At 45.8% G+C, this 20265-nt stretch overlaps 1 protein-coding gene across 2 annotated transcripts in view; it reads right to left on the bottom strand.

Moving 5' to 3' along the window:
- Positions 1-14080: 14080 nt before the first annotated feature.
- LOC144110627 (zinc finger Ran-binding domain-containing protein 2-like) overlaps positions 14081-20265 on the bottom strand; it is a 33354-nt gene continuing 27169 nt past the window's right edge. The window contains exons 6-7 of one of the 2 annotated variants that reach the window (XM_077643660.1): positions 19150-19236; positions 14081-14138 (exon numbers count right to left, since the gene is read on the bottom strand). In XM_077643660.1, coding sequence (XP_077499786.1) covers positions 14123-14138; positions 19150-19236 — 103 coding nt within the window. In that variant the 3' untranslated portion in view covers positions 14081-14122. Of the gene's footprint in view, positions 14139-19143; positions 19237-20265 lie in introns of both variants that reach the window. The other variant, XM_077643659.1, reaches the window with a different exon arrangement.

Below are 20265 nucleotides of genomic sequence, written 5' to 3' on the forward strand. Positions count from 1 at the left end.
ATGTACGGCGCCCGATCATGCTGTTTCATCCTTATTTTCGAGCTTTAAACAACAACTTTTACTTTGTTAATGACAAAAACATGTTTTTGAAACATTCATATTGCAACAAGTGCTTGAAGTGGCTATAAATGCAGCGAAATAAGTACAGTACTGCACGATGCATGGTTGTATATTGTACTGCTGCCAATGGCAAGAAATCAATAACTACTTCGGACAGGCAAAAAGGGAAAATAATCCATGAGATAGAATAAGGACAGGAGGAAGTCCGGAGTTACCTGAGGTCTCAACTGTAGCCAGGTGACCCGTGGGAAAGGAGGACTGCAAGGCGCTCAATGGATGGTAGCCGGAGATAGACGTCGCGGTAACCTGCCTGGGGAGCCGCTGGCCCGCAGGGGGCACATATCCCTCATACCTAATGCTCTTAGAACTTTGCGAAGCGCGCGTCTGTTACAATCTTGCTGCGGCGCATTGCGAGAGATGTTTCGATCAGGTGAAGCATGATCTTGGAAGGCCCAGCCTGCGCTGTTTCTTGTCATTTCTCCGACGAGCTTTCGCCGAACGGTACCTCCCTGAATAACGTTGACAAATTTCAAACAATCCCATGCCCCTCTTCTCTATTCTTTCTGTAAGAAACACAGCTCACTAGGTTTCTGTGTGATGCACACGCACCCAGCTAGTGTCTTTGGGAGTAACACAGCAGGCCTGACTGACCGGATTTCTCCAAATATGACAAGCACATGCGTTGATGAAATGACAACTGGAACAAGGGTGGCATCAGACATGGCGAGCGACTTGTGAATATTTAAAAAAAAAAACTGCACTTGAAGGCACAGACACGTGCGCACTTACAAGGAAAAATGGCATGCGTCGGTGCGATGAAGGCGGCGGAAATCGTTTCTTACTGCAGTACTTTTATGAATTTTCGGGAGAGGTTTGTCTTCGCAATTGCGTTCTTGTCTGTTATGCAAGTGCATATATGGTTTGTTAGCAACCGTTTGATTAACTTCATGCAGATATAATAATATGCAGTAGTGCTTCCCTAGCTGTGGCCGCTATCATTGTTCTCACAGGTCAGAACGGCAAACCCGCGATTTTATTCACACTGGTTGTGGAGCAAGCATGTGTCTATGTGGCCTTTGAAGATGCGTTCGGTCTTTGAGCATGATATCGACGAACTTCTTGAGGCCATGTAACACTCTTCAGAGAGCCGACGTCGGGTGACTCCACCTGTCTTGGTGGGCAGTCAAACTGTCTACAGTAGCATTTCCTAGGCTGGAAATGCAAGCTACAAACTGCAGAATAATTTGATGTTGTGTTTGGCTGCTAGTTCATTCTTCGAATTACCTTGAGCTGTCTTTCCCGGAGTTCTAAGTCGGCAGGAATTTCATGGAACGAAACGCCGGGCTTCTTGTTTCGCTGACTGGACATGCAAAACGGAACGCAACAGCAATGCTTTTCGCTCACCACTCCCTCCAGCAACTGCAGTCATCGACGCATCACTTGTAAAACGTTAGCACTAAACACACCACACAAATAATATAAGGAACAGCGCACCAGAAGGCATACTTTTTGCTGCAACGGCAGTCACAAGAAAATTTTCTGCTGCCTGCGTTCCGTCTGCTAGGATGGATGGATGGATACGGCTGAACCCTTTAAATCGGGCGGTGGCTCAAGCCACGTAGCCATGACTTATGAAATTTTACTCTTGCCTTGATTTTAGCCATCAATCAGATAACCTTCGCTTGGTTACTTATACCCGCTTAAAATCTACTTTCCCTTCACTGTCGTTTTCTTTTCACTCCCTCTCTTATCCCTTCCCTTGCGGCGCGGTTCAGGTGTCCAACGATACATGAGACAGATACTGCGCCATTTCCTTTCCCAAAAAAACCAATTATTATTATTCACTGTCGTTAAAGAAGACCTACTCAATCGGAGACCTGCACATTTGGCGGTGAACTATGCATAGAGTTTCGTACTATTAACTAGAGAAAGCTGGCTGCGCTGCAACTGAACCTCCATGGGCGCGCAAAGCATCATGGGGCGATGACCTACTTGGTGCGGGACAGTAGGTTTTTTCAGGATCCACGGCGCGCTGCGCGCGCAGACGACTTCGGGGTAATAGTAGTGTGAAAACTATAGTAGCGAAAACGCAACAGCACACGACGCCAATGATTCGGTTTTCCGAAATGTTGTGAAAAAGCCTTTTAAAAACTTGAGGCGACAACATTTTTTTCAGAAATATATCTTTTTAAAAATGCGCCTGTTAAGCACAAAATATTGGCTTTTGTGGTCTGCAATGCTTGGCCAATAGCAGAGCAAGCCGTCGCTTATTTTCAGCAAACTTGTATTTACATGCTTTTCTGCTCGTTTGTTAAAATTTATAGACAGGGTATTGAATGATAGGACATTCTTGATTACCGAAATCTCTCCGTCCCATGATGCTAAGAGCGCCCATTGTGGTACAGGTGGTGTCGAGGAAGCTACATGCAAACTCCTATAGGCGGGGCGCGAGCTTTCCCTCTAGTTAATAGCAAGAAACTCTATGGTCCTATGGGACTGCGTGCGCGCACTTCATTAACCTTTTGGTCGTAGAGGGCGCTCGATTGACCTGTTAGTTAGAGTCACTGGAAAAGTGACTCTACTGTTAGAGTGTCAGTGTCATCATCATCGTCTGTTTTCGACAAATGATTTTTCTTCTGTCACTGCCTCCCTGTGCATCTGTCCCGTCTTAATATTTTGAAACCTAGAAACGAACAATGCAAATGACATTTTTTCAAATCTTAGCGGTGAATATTTTGTTTGCGCGCATGCCAGGCGTGAGACTTTCTGGCATCTTTGCTAGGCAATGGATGAATACAACGTAGACAAATGACAAAACTGTTGCATCCTTGAAGTAAAATAACTAACGGCATCTTGCTCAACGGGTTAAATGTAGCGCCAAGCCGCCCGTAGATGCCGTTCCCTAGCGGCGAAAGGCATTAACTAGAAGGTGCGCGCTGGAGCAGTGCCAAATGTGCAAGTCTCTAGTTCACTAGGTCCCGCTAAAAGGCACCTAGGGAAGGATAACGTTCGCAGCGATCCTAGCGGAAATTACCCTTTTTATAGTAATAATAATTTGTCTCAATTTTGATACACAGGCGGCATGGGCGTTTGACGCACACTATCTTCTAGTTCACTATACTCAGTGGTCTCGCGGAAGCTCGATGCAAACTCCCATAGGCGGGGCACCAGCTTTCCCTCCAGTTACGAAACTCTATGGTTGCATCCGACTGTAGTGTAAAATAACTGTAGTCACGCAAACTCCCGTAGACGGAGCGCGAGCTTTCCCTCCAGGTAATAGGAAACTCTTAGACTCGCTCATCACACTAGACGCCCGTGAAAACGCACCCTCCGCGCTTTATAGAAATGGCTAACTACGCGATGAGACTTGGATAACCTGGGCTAAATGCAAAAAATGTTTTCAAACTTTATGGACGTGGCTCGTGCCGCCGTCGGAGGTGGACGATAAGGCTTCACTCGCGGTCATGAATGCTGTCCGTACGATGTCACGCTCTTCAACCACTTACGAAGTCATTAGTAAAACAAATTTTCATTTTCCTTCCCTTGCGGCGCGGTTCGGGTGTCCATCGAGATATGCGACACGGGCGTCATTTCCTTTCCTTAAGAGGGTTCACCAGTGAGTGCCCATAGGAAATACATGGGAACTTTCAGAAGCTGTAGCGTGTCTAAAAATATCTCTATTTTCATGAGGTCTGTGGCAGCGTTTTCTTCTTCAGTGAATGGAGGAAATGTTGCGGACAGATATTTCTTAAGCTTCATTTTTTTTACAAATCAGAGGTAAATATCCAGAAAAATTGCACTTTTAGATATGTCGGTCTGTCATGTGATCTCGTGAAAAAACTAAGCCAAATATCGGAATTTCGTCCGCAACATTTCCTTTTTTTTCTTGATTGTCAAGCCGAAATTTTCATCCATATCGAGCTCAGTGTTTACGTTTTACAGGCTCTGAAAGTTGTGTACGCCTTTTCAGCGGGGATTTTAAATTCGCGCTAAATTTATGGATGGATGGAAGGTTGGAGCATCCCCTTTGAAACGGGGCAGTGGTTGTTGCCACTATGCTGTTTTTTCTATATTTTTGTTTACTCTGCTGTAAGTTAATACAATTCGCCATCTCCTTTAAAAAAAACACGTCTTCCTACACTTTAAACTTGTCACCTCTCTGCTTTTGTACAACCAATCCTCCAATCGCTTTTTGCTAATTTCCACCGTAGATTTATTTACATGACTATTATCTCTAAACCCTAAGGCCTCAGGAAGAGTGACTGTGCCTGCATCGACATGGATACCATCGCATTTTAGGATGAGGTGTTCTATTGTTTCTACAGATTTAGCACACACATTTAACTAGCGCGACATGGCTCCATCTGGCGTCAGAATATTTCGTCGCTACTACACTCTACCACCAACCTCTTGGTTGTCTGTGTTCGTGCGCGCAGGATCTTACTCAGAACTTGGAAGGACAAGAGCTCTTTCCTTTTTTCTTGCTTGGGCTGAATTCGGAAACGATTTCTGCTTTTCTTTTTTGCTGGAGCTCTTGGTGCGGAAAGGAAGTGGGATGCAAGGCCACACCCAAAAGCGCCCACTTTCCCCTCCCGGCAGCCGCACAATAAGGCATTGTTAGTGCCGAAACAGAGGAAGGAGACTCCCTATTCAGGACAGTGCGGGAGAACAGAATTGTTCCTTGTCCAGCGCAGGGGCGCAGTAACGCGCGCCGAGTCGGGTCCAGTAAACGCCGCAGGGGCAGGTGACTCAACTCGACCCTGACCCGATGTGCTTGTAAACGCTGTCGGGTCGAAACGCAGGGTTATTGAGAGGGGAGCGGATCAATGCGAACTTGTTTTTAACGTGCGCCGTCGCGCCTCCGATACAGCGATGGCGCGCCTCAATATTGGAGGCTATGCTGCTTGCGCGACGCTTGGTGTCTCTACAGTTGAACTGGTCTCGAATCGCTAAAATCGAGTTCATGTAAAAACGCACTAGTTGAGTTGACCATGCTCAACCCGGCCCCCGAAATCGGGTTCATGTAAACAGGGCTAATGGCGTCGATCGACTGACTGTCATGACGTAGCGATTGACCTTTTACTGAGGGTCTTCCCAATCAACTGCGATTTCACGCTGTACTCGCGGACAATTATCTGTGGCAGTGCAACAGCCCACATCAAGGTGAGAAAGGACCGTTCCTTCCTTATCCTGCTCAGCCTCTGCTGCATGAGAACCGGTCGAAGCCATACGTTCGCCTCTGGCTCCAAGCTAGTGAATCCAGAATGTGACAGATCGGCATCGAAACATCGGTTCTCTAACGAATCTTTGGTCGAGTGTCGCTCTTTCCCCCCAATTCTCCCCCTCGACAAGGCATATCTCTGCCAGAACATTCGCATTATCAGTGCTGGTGCTGTCCACGTTCGAGCCCCCTACTCCAGAATAGACATCTCCGTGGTGTAAAGTGATGTCAAACGTCTATGGCCTGGCTCGCGAAATAATCCAGTTTTGCTTCTGAACCGGTTTCGCATGTGCCAAGCATTCCCCAACCGTCTCCACTTTCCCGATTAGATACGCCTCGGTATGCGCCACACCAAGTCGCACTTCCTGCACTAGGCTTCAATTCAATTTAAAAATATAAATACACGTATAAAAAACCATAAAAAAGCAGTGCGCATGACTTTCCCGGAAACCATAGTAGGTGTGGAATTTTCGCTTTCAAACCCGTGGCAATTCAGGTGCGCTGCAGTTTTCTTGTACAGAAAGAGCGCACACGGTTGGCGTGGTTTCTTCTATTGAACTTCAATTTTTATAATTTTTCAAAATCAACCACTAATAGCAACTTTGTCCACAATAAGTGGAAGTCGCTTGAGCAATGACGAAATTTGCGTTCAAAGTCACCACGAACAGCAACAAGACGATCTCAGTGCTTTTGCAAACCACACCTCACCCTTTTGATTTGTTCCGTTGTGAAATTATGAGCAGTGGACAGGAAACGAAGTATTTCTGCAGCAATTTAGTTACTGAAGTGACTATCGCCCATAAATAAACTGAAGAATACGGCGACGCCGATAGCAATTCAGAAACGTGCTCGGTGCCATCGAAGAGGAACCTTCAAGATAAGGCGCTAAAAACAACTGCAACCACCCAGAATAATGGCGAAATAATTGCGCCTGGCTGCAATCTTTCTAGATAACGCTGATCGCATAACAGTGTTATTCCCGCGCGCCAACGGTATTGAACTCGAAAAAACAAGTAGTAAAACAGTTTCGCGGCATTACTTCTATCAAAGAAGCATCGGCCGGATGCTTAAACAAAAAGTACGGTCAACAACAGCAAAGGCAATGCAAAATAAACACTGGAAAGCGCAAAAAGCTTTTCACTGAGGTCGCGTCGTCCAATCGGCGTCCACACCCGTACACGGTCACCTGACTTGTATCGCGAGTTGCGATGGAGGAATACGCGGAATACGGAATAGCTGGCCGAAGTGGAGGTATTCCCAAGATGTGTCAGAAGATGACACTTCTGTTCTGGCTAGGCGAAACCAGCACTACTTCTAACTACAGGCTGTATACCCCACCCTACCATTTTGCATTTTCGCAGAAAATATGCGAGGGAGCTTAGGGGGGACCCAAACCAGAAAACGTACTTATCCTTGCGGCAGCTGAGTGGTGGGTTACTGAAAAAAGGTCCATTCTATGACCACCACCACTGGAGAGCGGTTACTGTTCTGTGCTTCCGTATCCCAGCTTTGGCAGGATACACACAGAAAGTTCTCGGCCCTACTTTTTGTTCGCGAAAGAACTAATACTTTCGTGGTGCGGTCAAGGAGCTGTCGCGGTAGAATTTACAGACCTTGAGGGGAAATAGAAGTTCCCTCCTTTTTGTGGTACTTGCTGCTATCTATCGACAAAAAAAGTTCAAATTTTGAATTGCCTCGTAGCTGGTGAGCACTCTTAAATTGTCCAACGAGCACGGCGTCGCGCCGAACGGGCGGTGGCGTTCCATGGACCCCCTGGCAAGACGCTGCCGCGTCCCAATTCAGACGCCTCCTGAACGCCAATCTGGAAGGATGCCGCCTAAATGCCCTTTAGTCAGCGTTCAATCAACACCTTCACCACACATCAGCGACACCGCGCTAAAGGCTTTCGCCCAAAGCGCTCACTGAGCACGGTACGTCTTAAAGACTACAAAATCTAATAGTGATGTTTCAGTAAAAGTTGAGACATCTTTCACAGACGTTTCTACTTGACCTTTTCGTGTCGGATGCGTGCCCGTAAATTAGCTACATTTTTTGGCTTATTTTTCTTCTGTGGTATGAATCAAGACTTGCAACTAACAGAACGTCGCATTTAAACCAGACTAATTCTAATGCACCCAGAATAAATTAACAAACACGAAAATATCTTCAGTAACTTTGTAGATCGGCAGTTCTCCCCGTGCACATTGCAGAGGGCATTGGAGTGGGGTATATAAGGATGACTAGCTAAGGTTTCCTGGTAGTATAAGTCGAGTGCTGCAGGGTTTGCATTCTTTGATGTTTCGTGTGCTTGTATGGATGACTGTGGTGGCCTTTATAAAGCAGTACATAAAAAATCTTAGCCAGTTGAGACTACATATCTTGTGGGAGCCCGAGCTGAGCTAGAATATAAGTACAAGAGGTATCAAGATGTCTAAATATTTTTTGCAGCAGACGACAATATATCAAGACATTTTACAAACGTTTAGTAACTGTCTCAGAGACCAGCAGGGAAATTTTTGAAGCCTACAGCATTAGAAAAGAAAATGACCGTTGCATAAGCACCACTTCCATATCCTTATCCAAGAAGGAATTCAACTATCTTGATGCTAACTTGTGCCATGTACGCCCGCATGCCAGTGATGGTGTCTGCTGTCTATCAGGTGCGATTACGAATCTTGTATATATGTGGTTTTCCTTATTTTAAACCTCAGTTGAAGTTCTGCGTTACGTCTTGTGCATTCTTCTCTTTGTCCCTCGTCGTTTTGCGCGGTTGCAATATGCACTCACCCGCTGACATGTCTATAAGACGGTTTATCTAGATGATTATAAAATGTCTGACAAACTTTTGTGGGTGTCTAGAAGTTATCTTGAGTCAGCTACGAAACGTCCTCTAAAGACATCTTGTAGCTCAAATAGGTGGAGCATTAGCTGAGCTAGAGGACATTTACAGAACGCCTGAAAGGTATCTGGAAGTATTTTGCAAGCCATTTGCTAGATATCTTGTGAAGACAATTTCCAAACGTTTATAAACTGTTCGAACATCCATTTAGAACGCCTTCAAGATGGGCTGGACATCTTGCCAAGATTACTTCTAGTCGTCTGAAAGATGACACAGTGTTCAGTGGGAACCCAGGGGGTGCGTGCAAGCACTCGGACCACTCTCAACGTTTAATGTTGTTAATGCCGATACGCCCAATTACGTACGGCGTGCTGCTGTGCTAGCAGCTGTGCAGCAGAGGGTGCATGCATGAGAACATGACGGAAGCACATGTCTTCTTATAAGATATTATTGCTAGTGCTGACACAAGAGGTCATTCACCTGAACAGCACTATAGTGAGTCACGTAGTACTGCAGCTTCGCGCGTGGCAGTGGTTATGAAGACATTTGTGGCTGCTGTCAATCAACCAAGACAATTCATCTTACATCAAAATTATTTTGATCACAACCATGTAACAATGTGCAACTAGGGAATCCTATTTGCCAATCTATGCACAAACACAAGTGACTGCAGCCGGTATGATCCTTTCAACGTTACCTGGGGCATACAGTCACTTCGAAACAATCACCAAGCTTTCCAGCACTGAAAATATAAAAATTAAGACGAGTGGGCAACTACGCCCTGAAAAGCACAATCGATTACACATGCAAACGCGCCTTTGAAAGAAGAATGGAAGCATTACACTGCCATCGGTTCACATATAGCCTAGACCGCACGTCTGTGTCCAACAAAAGTAAAAGCTAAATATCACGCCCACAGTGGACACCGTTCCACTTCTCTAGGCAGTGTTCAGTTTAAAATGAAACTGCACAAAAGGCACCACTTGAAAAAACAACACTCCGAGGAGATCCACTATAGTGTCGCAGGCTGCCCGCTGCGGTGGCCCAGTGGTTATGGCGCTCATCTATTAGCTAGAGTACCCGGGTTCGAATCTGACCGTGGCACCTGCGCTTCGATGGAGGCAAAACGCAAAAGCCGCCAGGGTGCTGTGCGATGTAAGTGCACGTTAAAGATCCCCAGTTAATCTAAATTATTCTGGAGCCCTCCACTACGGCTCCTCTTCTTTCACTTCCTCCTTTATTCCCTCCCATATGGCGCGGTATGGGTGTCCACCTAGATATGCCAGACAGTCAGTGCGTCATTTCCATTCCTCAAAAACCAATTTTCAGTTTTGCGGGCTCGCTCGTACGCCCTTCCACCGTGTACTTTGTAATCAAAAAGCTGTGATAAAGCAGTGCAACATTGGCCAGGTTATTCGAGTAACAGATTTTTTTAATCTCTCATGCCATGATCTCATTTCGCCAAAGCCAAGCCAGAAAAGACAACACAAAGTTCATTTAGGCGCGCGTTAGGAGCGTCTGCTAGCTGTCCTAAAAAAAGAGAGAGGTGCCACCACCGTAGGCACCCGGGAAGAGCAGAGTAAGAGCACCGGCATAGGATGTCGTCAAATAAAACAATTTAAAACAAATTTTCACAGCGACAGCTGTTAAGCGCCTGTTCCTGGGTTTCGCATCACCGTGACCAGTGGGTGCGTTACCATGAGAACCACTTGGAGGGTGGCTACTGTGCAAGGAGGAAGGTATCACGTGAGCAGAGCAATGCATAACCGGTGGATGGCTACCACAAGAACCGTCCGGAGGGTGGTTAGTTCGAGAGGATATCCGGAAAGCGAAGTAATCCAAAACCACAGGAGTTACCCTGAAAGAAGCAGGGTACGGCGAGAGTGTAAGAATGCACAACCGGTCGGCGGTTGCCACGGAAACTACCCGGAGGGCATTTACCGTGGAAGGAGGCTTTATGGCAAGCACAGGAAGGCATAACCAGAGGATGGTTAAAACAGGAACTGTCTAGAAGGTGGTTACCGTGGGACAAGGAAGGTGTGGCGAGAGGGGAGAAATCCACAACCCTAAGATGATTAACACAGAAGGAGGATATGGCAAAAGCATGGGAAGGCATAACCAGAGGATGGTTAAAACAGTGACTGTCTGGAAGGTGGTTACAAGGCAGTTACCGTGGTACAAGGAAGGTGTGGCGAGAGCAGAGAAATCCCCAACGATAGGATGATTAACACAGAAGGAGGGTATGGCGAGAGAATAGGAAGGCATAACCAGAGGATGGCTAGAACAGTAACTGTCTGGAAGGTGGTTACAAGGTGGTTACCATGGTACAAGGAAGGTGTGGCGAGAGCGGAGAAATCCCCAACCATAGGATGATTAACACAGAAGGAGGGTATGGCGAGAGCATAGGAAGGCATAACCAGAGGATGGTTAAAACAGTAACTGTCTGGAAGGTGGTTACAAGGTGGTTACCGTGGTACAAGGAAGGTGTGGCGAGAGCGGAGAAATCCCCAACCACAGGATTATTAACCCAGAAGGAGGGTATGGCAAAAGCATAGGAGGGCATTACCAGAGGATGGCTAAAACAGTAACTGTATGGAAGGTGGTTACTGTGTGACAAGGAAGGCGTTGCGAGAGTAGAGAAATCCCCAACCACAGGATTATTAACACAGAAGGAGGGTATGGCGAGAGCATAGGAAGGCATAACCAGAGGATGGTTAAAACAGTAACTATCTGGAAGGTGGTTACAAGGCGGTACCGTGGGACTAGGAAGGTGTGGCAAGAGCGGAGAAATCCCCAACTATAAGATGATTATCACAGAAGGAGGGTATGGCGTGAGTGCGGAACAGTGCAACCGGTACGTAGTTGCTATGGGAGCCAACTGGAGGATAGTTACCCCAGAAACCGGGGTTGCCGCAGAGGCAGCGTCTGGTGAGAGTGTAGGAATGCGTAGCACAGTAGCCATCTGGAACGTGGTTAATGTGGAATGAGCGGGAATGGTGGGGCAAGAGCAGAGGAATGTCACACGGTCCATATGCGACAGCTGCTGCGAAATGAGCCGCCAGAGGAAAGGATCATCAGCAGCGGCGCTGCGCTTCTAGAACTGCGGGCTGGAGAGCAGACCTCGATGGAAAATGACAAGTGGAAAAATAAAAACAGCTCCCTAGAATTATACAGATGCGAAGTCTCCCTCATATTCTCTAGAACATATCGTGAAGTATAAATACCTTAGAGGTATCGCTCAATGTCACGTTAACCAACGGTAACCGTCTTGTCAATTTTTTCCAAAGCAAATATTCTTTTAAAAAATTGTTAGCACTTACTATATCAGCACACTTTACAAGCTTATGTTTGGCAATGTAAAAAATAGAAACGGTTCATTGGTGTAGCCTGCTATTGTGGGTTGGCGCCCCATGTTCGCGCATAGGCTACACATAGTTCGTGAGACTAGAAGCTTGTTTCACCTTGTCCTGGCGGTGCACTTATGAATTGTTGCGAAGAAAAACATGAATTGGGAAGTGGAAGCCTTGCAGCCACAAGTAAGATATGACTGTTCTCGTGCTCACAAGTGCAATGAGTGGATATATCCATGAATTAATGAAATGGAAGCCTATTCTGCATACAATGCATGTCCACCACCAGACTCTGAAACGAAGCAAATGCAATCCTCGACGAGTACAGCCAAATTAAGTGACACTTGTCGATGTACTTTGCACTTCTAAAAAACGAGTCTCCGAAACACCGAGAAATATGCACAGTGGTCACAGGAGCAGGCTGCCAAGTTAAAAACTCACAAAAACTTTGTTCCCTTTAGGGGTGCGCGATTAGTACTTTTCCAAACAGAGAGAGCACTAGGCTATCGCCGCAAATCGAATACAAACTCTCTTGCTAAAAACTGAATTGAATACGAATCGAATAGAGGTAGTATCGAATATAGTATTAGTACCGATTCTTGGTACTTGCGCGAATATTGATAGAAAACAAGCAAATGAGCAAAACATTGAAGCACCAGAGGTGGCACTGCTGTACAGTGCTATAAATGTAAATGTTATGAATTCAAAGCTATCGCTGCTAAGTACTCAACACTAATCTCCACTAATGGGCCACAGCACGAAGTCACTATAAACTCCAAAACTGCCAAGTTGTAGGTGTAGAAAGATTACGATTTTCTTGGCTTCAAAGACTCTTCTCCCAGGCATTTCACCCCAGAAAAGCAAAGCGTTGGGCCGGATGAAACTTTGTACCCATTAGAAAACCAATGGGAACCCGGCAGCACTAGAGCCACAATGCAGGAAATGAGACACCTACATATGAGCCATGGTCTCAGAGACAGAGCATCAAGGTTGGGTTGTGCTGAATTTGCCAGAGCCCTGCAGCCATGTTGTTCAGTCTTAGAGGACATGTATAAGTGTTATGAACAGCGCCACACAAATGGACTGCTTCGTGGCGTTGAACCCTTAATCCTGTTCATACTTTTCGAGGATGAATGGTGCAGCACAGTGTCAGTGTGGTACGTTTTTGAAACAGGCGTAGAATACAGCGGGCCGTGTATGAACGTCCAGTCGATTATTCGAAAACTGTTTGAAGAGCTGAGAACATTTTAGATTTGTTTCAAATAATTTTTAATATACACTATTTGAATAGTTTGAATAATCAAATAGAAGGATGTTAGATTTGCTGTTCGAAATTTTAGAATATTTGCACACCCCTTGTTCTGTACTTTCAAGGCACAGGTTCCCACTGGACAAACCCAGCTTGCTGCGTAAATGGCTCCAAATGATGGCGCAAATGAACTTCAGGCCCAGCAGGCACCATGCACTATGCTTGGCTCATTTCAAGTCAAGCGCTTCCGGTTGCTTCGCATCTCAGATGAACGGCCTGTTTGTTTGGATAACTACATTACACCAAAACATGGCGTACAAAATCTCAACAAAACCGAACAAGAAAAAATCTTATCCGTACAACAATCAACACACCACCAGATTTCAATCGGCAGCCTCTACCTTCCCGGCATGCCTTGGGTGTCCTTGGTGGATGAAGTACAGGACAGCCAGCTTTCCCTATAGCTTTGTCAGAAGCTATATTTGGGAGCAATGAAATCCTAAAGAAAAACCTGGTTAACCCACCTTTCAGCTCATTATGCTATCGGGCGAGGAAAGCAGTCAGGTTGCATCACAGAAGCGCGCTTCTAGTTACAGCAATCGCACTCACGAAACTCTTGCAAAAGACATTTGCCGATCACATGCAGTTTCTATGTCTGCAGCATTTTTTCATGTCAGGAGAGTTTCGTGATGGCCTACCCATGTACAGTCGTCCAAAGACCTCTCCAGAGCGCTCGAACAGCATATTGTGGAGTACACCCGTGTCAATTACGAGCTTTTTATTGCCATAGATAGAGTTTACCTCGTTTTTAAAAGCTACACTGGGACTGCCAGGAAGCGGCGAGCGTCAGAAATGCCCAACAGAGCATGCTGTTCCGAGCGCTCTAGACAGGTGTGTGGACGACTGCACTATTGTGCTCAATATGAGCCATAACACTCAAGGTGTGGTAGGAGCTGATTTCGAAATGTTCTCAAAATTTATGCATTTAGCCATTAATGCACACAACAAAGTACAATGAATCTTCTGCTCCAATTTGGTGATCTGTGTTAAGGTACACTGATTTACTGTGAAGCAGAAACCTCATCTCGTTTACTCCATATGGTGCTGCAAGCTATATTGAGCATGCCAGTACCTTGCAGGCCTGTTCCAGCAGAACACCACTGTACATATGTGAAGCCTTACCATAACAGTTCCTACAGGGTACCAACCACAGTGCACTCTGTGATGAGGGACAATGGCAAGCACTGCAGAACCTGCATGTCTTATGTGTGCAGCAGCTACATGCCATCGGACAGACTAGCCGACCGACCGAAGCACACCGCACCTTCCACTAGCGCCACCGTTCAATCAGCCACCATGGGGCATGGGTCTGCGGCCTTTATTTTCAGCCCGCCTTCTTCTCCTCAGTCTCGGCTGTCCCTGCACCAGCAGCAGAAACAGAAACCGCATGACCCTTGTGCTGCTATCGTAGGGCCCCTACCCCACAGCAGAGTAAGAAAAAAACAGCACAAATGGCACTGCTGCTTCCCCTTGGAAAGGAGTGCAACAGCTACCATTCCACCCATCAAAAACTGTTCCAGAGCATACCAGCTGTCAAGTGTGGTGAAGATGCAAAGTAAATGAAAGGGAATGAAAGTGCACCCACAAATACTGAACCACACCCTTCACAGATCGTCAAAGAACTAAAGACATCTCCTATGTGGGACAGTTTCGGCCTGTCCAACTGCACAGTCCGCAGCACACGCTCACTGCTGTCAGCACAGAATTTCTGCATGTTGTTGATGACAGAAAGAGGAATGCTCATGCACTTCCCACTTGGCCAATATGATTGCATGTTTACACTATCTAAAATAGCATTCTTTATACTCAAATTCTGCAACAATAGCTGAAACTTTTGTTTCAACAAATTTCCTTATATTATTGTGCAGATGCATTACCGTCCTTGCAAACTGAAGCTCAAAACCATAGTCCCTATAACATGCAACGCAGCAATGGCATGACATGACGAATGCCTTTCCTAAAGCTAAGGGTGCAAATATAGAAATTTTCTAATATAAATCGAATATGAATATGGACAAAAAATGCTTTTGAATATTTAATTGAATATAGAGTATCTGTTCAGATAAAAAAAATCGTAAAGAAATAAATGGGCAAATGTTATTTTTTTTAAATGTGTATGGTCTTCACAACTGCAATAAACAAGCCTAGACTGACTCAGCCTCATAAAAAAAAACTGTCGAAAATTTGAAAATGCACTGCTGGCTTGTGAGGAGGGGCTATCACACAAACAGTGAAACACCTGTGACAAGTGCGCAGTTTCAGCATGCCAGTGGAATGCCCATTGGCGTCAGAATGGCATGACTGCATCTGCATAATAATCATAATAAAAAAAAAACAGCGACCCACTAGACGGTGTATAAAAGCAGTGCGCAGCTTAGTTCGGTCGGCTGACAAATGCATGGCCAATAGCCGCAGTGGCCATGGGCTAGTGGCGAGACTTAGAAACCGAAACTATGCGGACAGGCTATTTTTTGGACTAACGACAGCGGCCTTGCTATCGTCACGCCTGCCATTAATCATCATCACCATAAGCCTGACTACCCCCACTGCAGGTCACAGGCGTCTCCCATGTCTCTCCAACTAGTACTTAGTCAGCTGCGGCCACCGTATCTCCGCAAACTTCTTAATCTCATCCGCCCACCTAACTTTTTGCTGCCCCCTGCTACACTTGCCTTCTCTTGGAATCCACTCTGTTACATTAAGGTCCAGCAGTTATCTTGCTTTCACATTATATGCCCTGCCCAAGCCCGGAAGTTATTCATGATCCGTAAATTATTTCTATCTGTGAGCTCTACTAATAACTCCTCGATGAACCTCCTGGAGCCTATGCCATAGTCCCTTTTGTCCCCGTGCGGTCAAAAGTGAGGCACAGTTTATATTAACCTTTTTTTTTTAAACCAGCAGCTGATGTAGCAGTACGTGCCATATAAATGGCCACCTTAAGAGCTGTCTTTGCTGAAGATAGTCATACATTCATAACAAAAAGAAAAAATGCCGAAGAATTACTGGGCCGTGAGACAAAACATAAGCGAAAAAATGGTTCTATAAACTTGACTGTCATGTTCTGTCTGCGCTTGGGGTGAAACGAGAGGACCACGCACCCTACGGTCCGCGTGCTTGGGCAGCAATGGAAGTGCTGCTCAACCATTGCAGAAGCCAGAACACGGCAACTTCGTGGCGTTAATGCATGGTTTCGCACTGATGGTTGCTTGTTACGGTTCCAAAAGTTTTCAATGACCTTACATGCCGTGGAAAAACCCGTTTTACGAACCGACAACCCCAAGCCAATGATAACTGAATAAACGGTGCTACGTTAGCCACTAGGACTTGGCTAAGCGGTCAAGCTTTCCTATCAGCAACGGCGTGTCTGAGTTCACGGATCAGTGCCTCATAACCTTAGCTCATAGTTACTGTCCTCAATTCCTAAAAAACCTTTGCCTCACCATGTTCCTGGGTCCAGCACTTTTTTAGTTTTCTGCTGTGACCTACTGTAATGTCATTGAATAGCCAGTTTTACCAACACTGCTCCCACTTCGAGTTAATGATCAATTCGCTCTCGCCCTACCATAAGCTTGCTGTCCTGGCTAGCTCAGTTGGTACGACTGCTCTGCGTAAGTGGTGGTCCCGGATTCGAATCCGGACCGGGGCGAATTTTTCTTTAACTACGAAGTTTCGAGAAAGCTGTACAGCTTTCCTTTGTAGCCGTATGGCTGCGCTTGGGTGGATGCCAATGAATAATTACTCCCTTATTGCAAATCTACTCACATTGGGGGATTCCCCTAAACATTTAACCAATATGGTCTATTGTCAAGTATAATTTACGAAAGCCTGCCTTATCATTTGGTTGACTGAAGTCTAAGGTTGTCCTAATTCTATTGGTAGTCCTAATTCTATTTGCGACTGCCTTAGTAAATACCATGTAGGCAACGGAGCAGGCAATAGACAGCAAGTTGATCAGCCTGTAATTTTTCAAGTCCTTGACATCTCCTTTCTTATGAATTAAGAAAATGTTAGCGTTCTTCCAAGCTTCTGGCATGCTCGAGGTCACAAGACATTGCATATACAGGGTGGCTAGTTTTACTAGCACAATCTCCCCCCCATCCTTCAAGAGATCTGCTGTTCGCCAATCCTCACAAGCTGCTTTCTCTCTTTACATTGCTCCCAAGGCTTTCTTATGGTGTCTTCGACTGGTCGCTTTAGATCGCTCTAGAGCGCTCTGACGCGCTCCGAGAAAAAAGTCGGAGCGGCTCCGAGATGAGTCCGAGATGAGGAAAGCTGAGGGCAACGGACGGTCTCCACTGCACCAATGCGTGCGTGGGCATGAAAAAATATAGGAGGCTACGACGTGCCTCTAGACTCACAAGGGCACAATTCAAAGGCTCGCCATCCTGGGTGCGGCAATTCATGAAGAGGAAGGGCTTTGCTCTACGGCGCCATACTTGCATGTGCCAGAAACAAACACGCAGGTCGATGGGTGCGCGATATTGTTAAAAAATTTGCCGGGTGTACATACGAGCAGCATTTAAATGAAAATAAATACTGTCACCATTGTGCAACCTGTCGAGCCGCATCTGTTTCAAGGTAAGGGTGTCTGTCTTTCGGTACTTTTTCCAATGGAAAAGATTTTTCATTTTTAGAATTGGTTAGTTAGGGGGCCGACCTATATTCCGGTACGACCTATAGTCCAGTTTTTACAGTAACTCTAATACGCCCTAAAATCGAATATGCTGCAGCCATTTGGGACCCTGAGTAAGCCTACATTATCAATAACATATAATAACATACACTTCATATTTTCTGACTACTCACCCTTCACAAGTGTTACAGCATTAAAAAAACTGTCATATCGCCATTTAACACTTTTCCATAAGCTTTATCACCACCCATCCCCCCCGAAGTGATTTGTTTCAGTCACCTCATGCCATCTCCACGCCGTGATCATTCTTTCAAAGTTAAACGCGTGAACTGTCATTCATCGTCCTACGTCAATTCATTCATTCCCCGTACTATCATTGAATGGAATAGTTTACCATCAGTCATCGCCACTGAAACTGAAATCATAAAATTTCAAGAGTTTCTTCGCTGTGACGGAAATGTGTAAAATTTGCCGTTTTTGTTTGTTCATTTTTCCTTTTTATGTTATGCCTTATGATCTAATGTTTTTTTGTTGTTGTATTGCACTTTTTACTAAATGTATCGCATTTATTAATGACTATACCCCCCCCCCCCCCCCTTCCTGTAATACCCTCTCCTGGAGGGCCTTTAGGGGAAACGTGAATAAGTAAGTAAATAAATGGGAGTGAATTTTGAACGTGCGGCCCTTGCACGGGATTACACGGTAGCTACCCTTTCCGAGAATAAAAGACAGTCTGCACTTGTGTTGTCTCAGTCTCCCACTTTGGATTGTTTTTTCGCTGTTTAAATATTAAGCAGAGGTTGCATGGTAATGTAACCCTAATGACTGCACTCAGGCGGAAGCTAACCATACCTTTCCCTTGCCACATCAATAGCCATCACCTTAAAAGAGGGAATGATTCCCTCAGCCAAGAGCTGAAGCACCGATATTGCATCTAGATGCGCAAACAGATTCGTGTGTCTGCTACTAGCCCTTTGTCTTAAGGACTGCCAGTCTAGCCACTTGGTATATCTTTGCTCAATCTAGAGAAAAAATCATAAATGAATCAGAATCACTGAAGCCAGAGTACAAGCCAGAGCTGGAGTTACTTCTACCAGAAGCACTTACCGAATTTCAAAAAGAAAGTCGTAAAAGAGGGAAACCTAGGGCCACAGGGCTTCCTTCTCAATCGTTAGATGCAAATGTGGCACTAAGCTTGGTCATGGCAGAAAAAACGTCATAAGCGAATAAGCTGTAAACATGCTTGCAGCCTGCTAAAATATGCCCCAACTTATTACTTCCAATGCCACAGCGTGCTCACTATTCTTCCCTTGCAGTAAGACACGTTCATACTGGATAAGACTACCAGTGCTGATGCAGTGCATTTGCATGTGCCTTGTGCAAGTAAACACAGATGTAGCCATGATGTTTTCACCTATGTCACCCTGTAATGAAACTCAACTAACGATTTGATTTTGCAGCATAGCAGCTAGCATTTCAGCTGTATCTGCCCTGCTTTGTAGTTTGGTTATATGCAGTCACACTCCCACCTTACACGCTGTAAGCATTTCGACATGGCCAGGCAACACTGACCTATGCCAATGCCCTAGACAGGCTACTGTGCACTTCCTCCGCTGTTAATAACCTAGCTCGTGTCGCTATGATTTTGCCCAGCCTTGCCCAGCCTCCATCAAGGGGTGGCAGGCTACGGGGCAGTGCATGCTGCCGGCCAGCGCAGCTGCTGCAAACCTGGACCTGGACGCTCCTCCTGTGGCCTCGCCAGACGTCTTCGTAGCCTGTTCTTCCTCCTCTTGCTCTCCGCCATCCTCCGCCTTACCAGAGCTGCATCACAACAAAGCAGTCAACATCAGGCCACTGCCTAACATCCTCACCACAGCTGCAGCATCACACTTAAGCTTCTGTCTTGGATTTGTAGAGGGTGCTGCCCCTCACCTAGAATAGGCATCCCGCAACCCTGTGCTAGGAGCTGTTTTGTATATATATGGTTGGAAGCGAAGCAATAAAGGACACAGTTTGGTTTTGTATTCTCGGTGTGTGCTCGGCTACGTCAACGCTGCTGCGGGTCGTGCTCAGGGCCCGTAGTATGCGACAGGATTCACTAGTGCACCTAACCTGCCCGTGTCAAAGGTGAGGGCTATGTGAGAATGCAACCTCCCTTCTTAGGCCCAACTCCAGCCAGTTCCTATTTGCCTCAAAATCTTTAGGAGGCGCACATGGTGCTTAAAATTGCCATTCATTGAAGATGAGACCTTCCATGCAACACAACTGGACAAGTTTGCAGTGGTTCAAGCCACCCGTTTTGCACCAAACACCTTACAGCAAGGATATCGCACCACCATGCTTCTGGCCATTCCATAAGAAGAAGGAACATATAGACGAAGGAACATAACGACACCTCCAATGGAATGCGTCACTGGTGCTACCAACAGCGGGCACCACGCTGAAAAGTGATGTGTTAGGGGAAAGAGATCATTCCAGACTATCACTTGATGCACCATCACTGAATTTTATTGCTTATTAAAAACTATGTAGCCCCGCAGGCGAAAAAACTTATTGCATACTCCTTTCTTCTTGCTGAAAAGCTGCATAATAGTGCACACATTAAGATGTTATAGATGACACTTGCGGTGTGAATAAAGCCATGTCAGTCAAGAGCATAGGTCAACATACTCACTCATGAGTACACTCATGCTACCTCGCTCAAATTCACATTCCTAAGTGTGAGTGTGACTGGATATAAGTGTGAGTGCGAGTGAGTGGACGTGCGTGTGGGTGGACATGAGTGTGAGTAAGTGGACATAAGTGGCAAGTGGATGCGAGTGGTCGGTGGATGCGACAGTGAAGTTTATC

Source organism: Amblyomma americanum, chromosome 11 (assembly GCF_052857255.1).
Source record: "Amblyomma americanum isolate KBUSLIRL-KWMA chromosome 11, ASM5285725v1, whole genome shotgun sequence".
In the NCBI taxonomy this organism is placed as follows: Eukaryota; Metazoa; Arthropoda; class Arachnida; order Ixodida; family Ixodidae; genus Amblyomma; species Amblyomma americanum.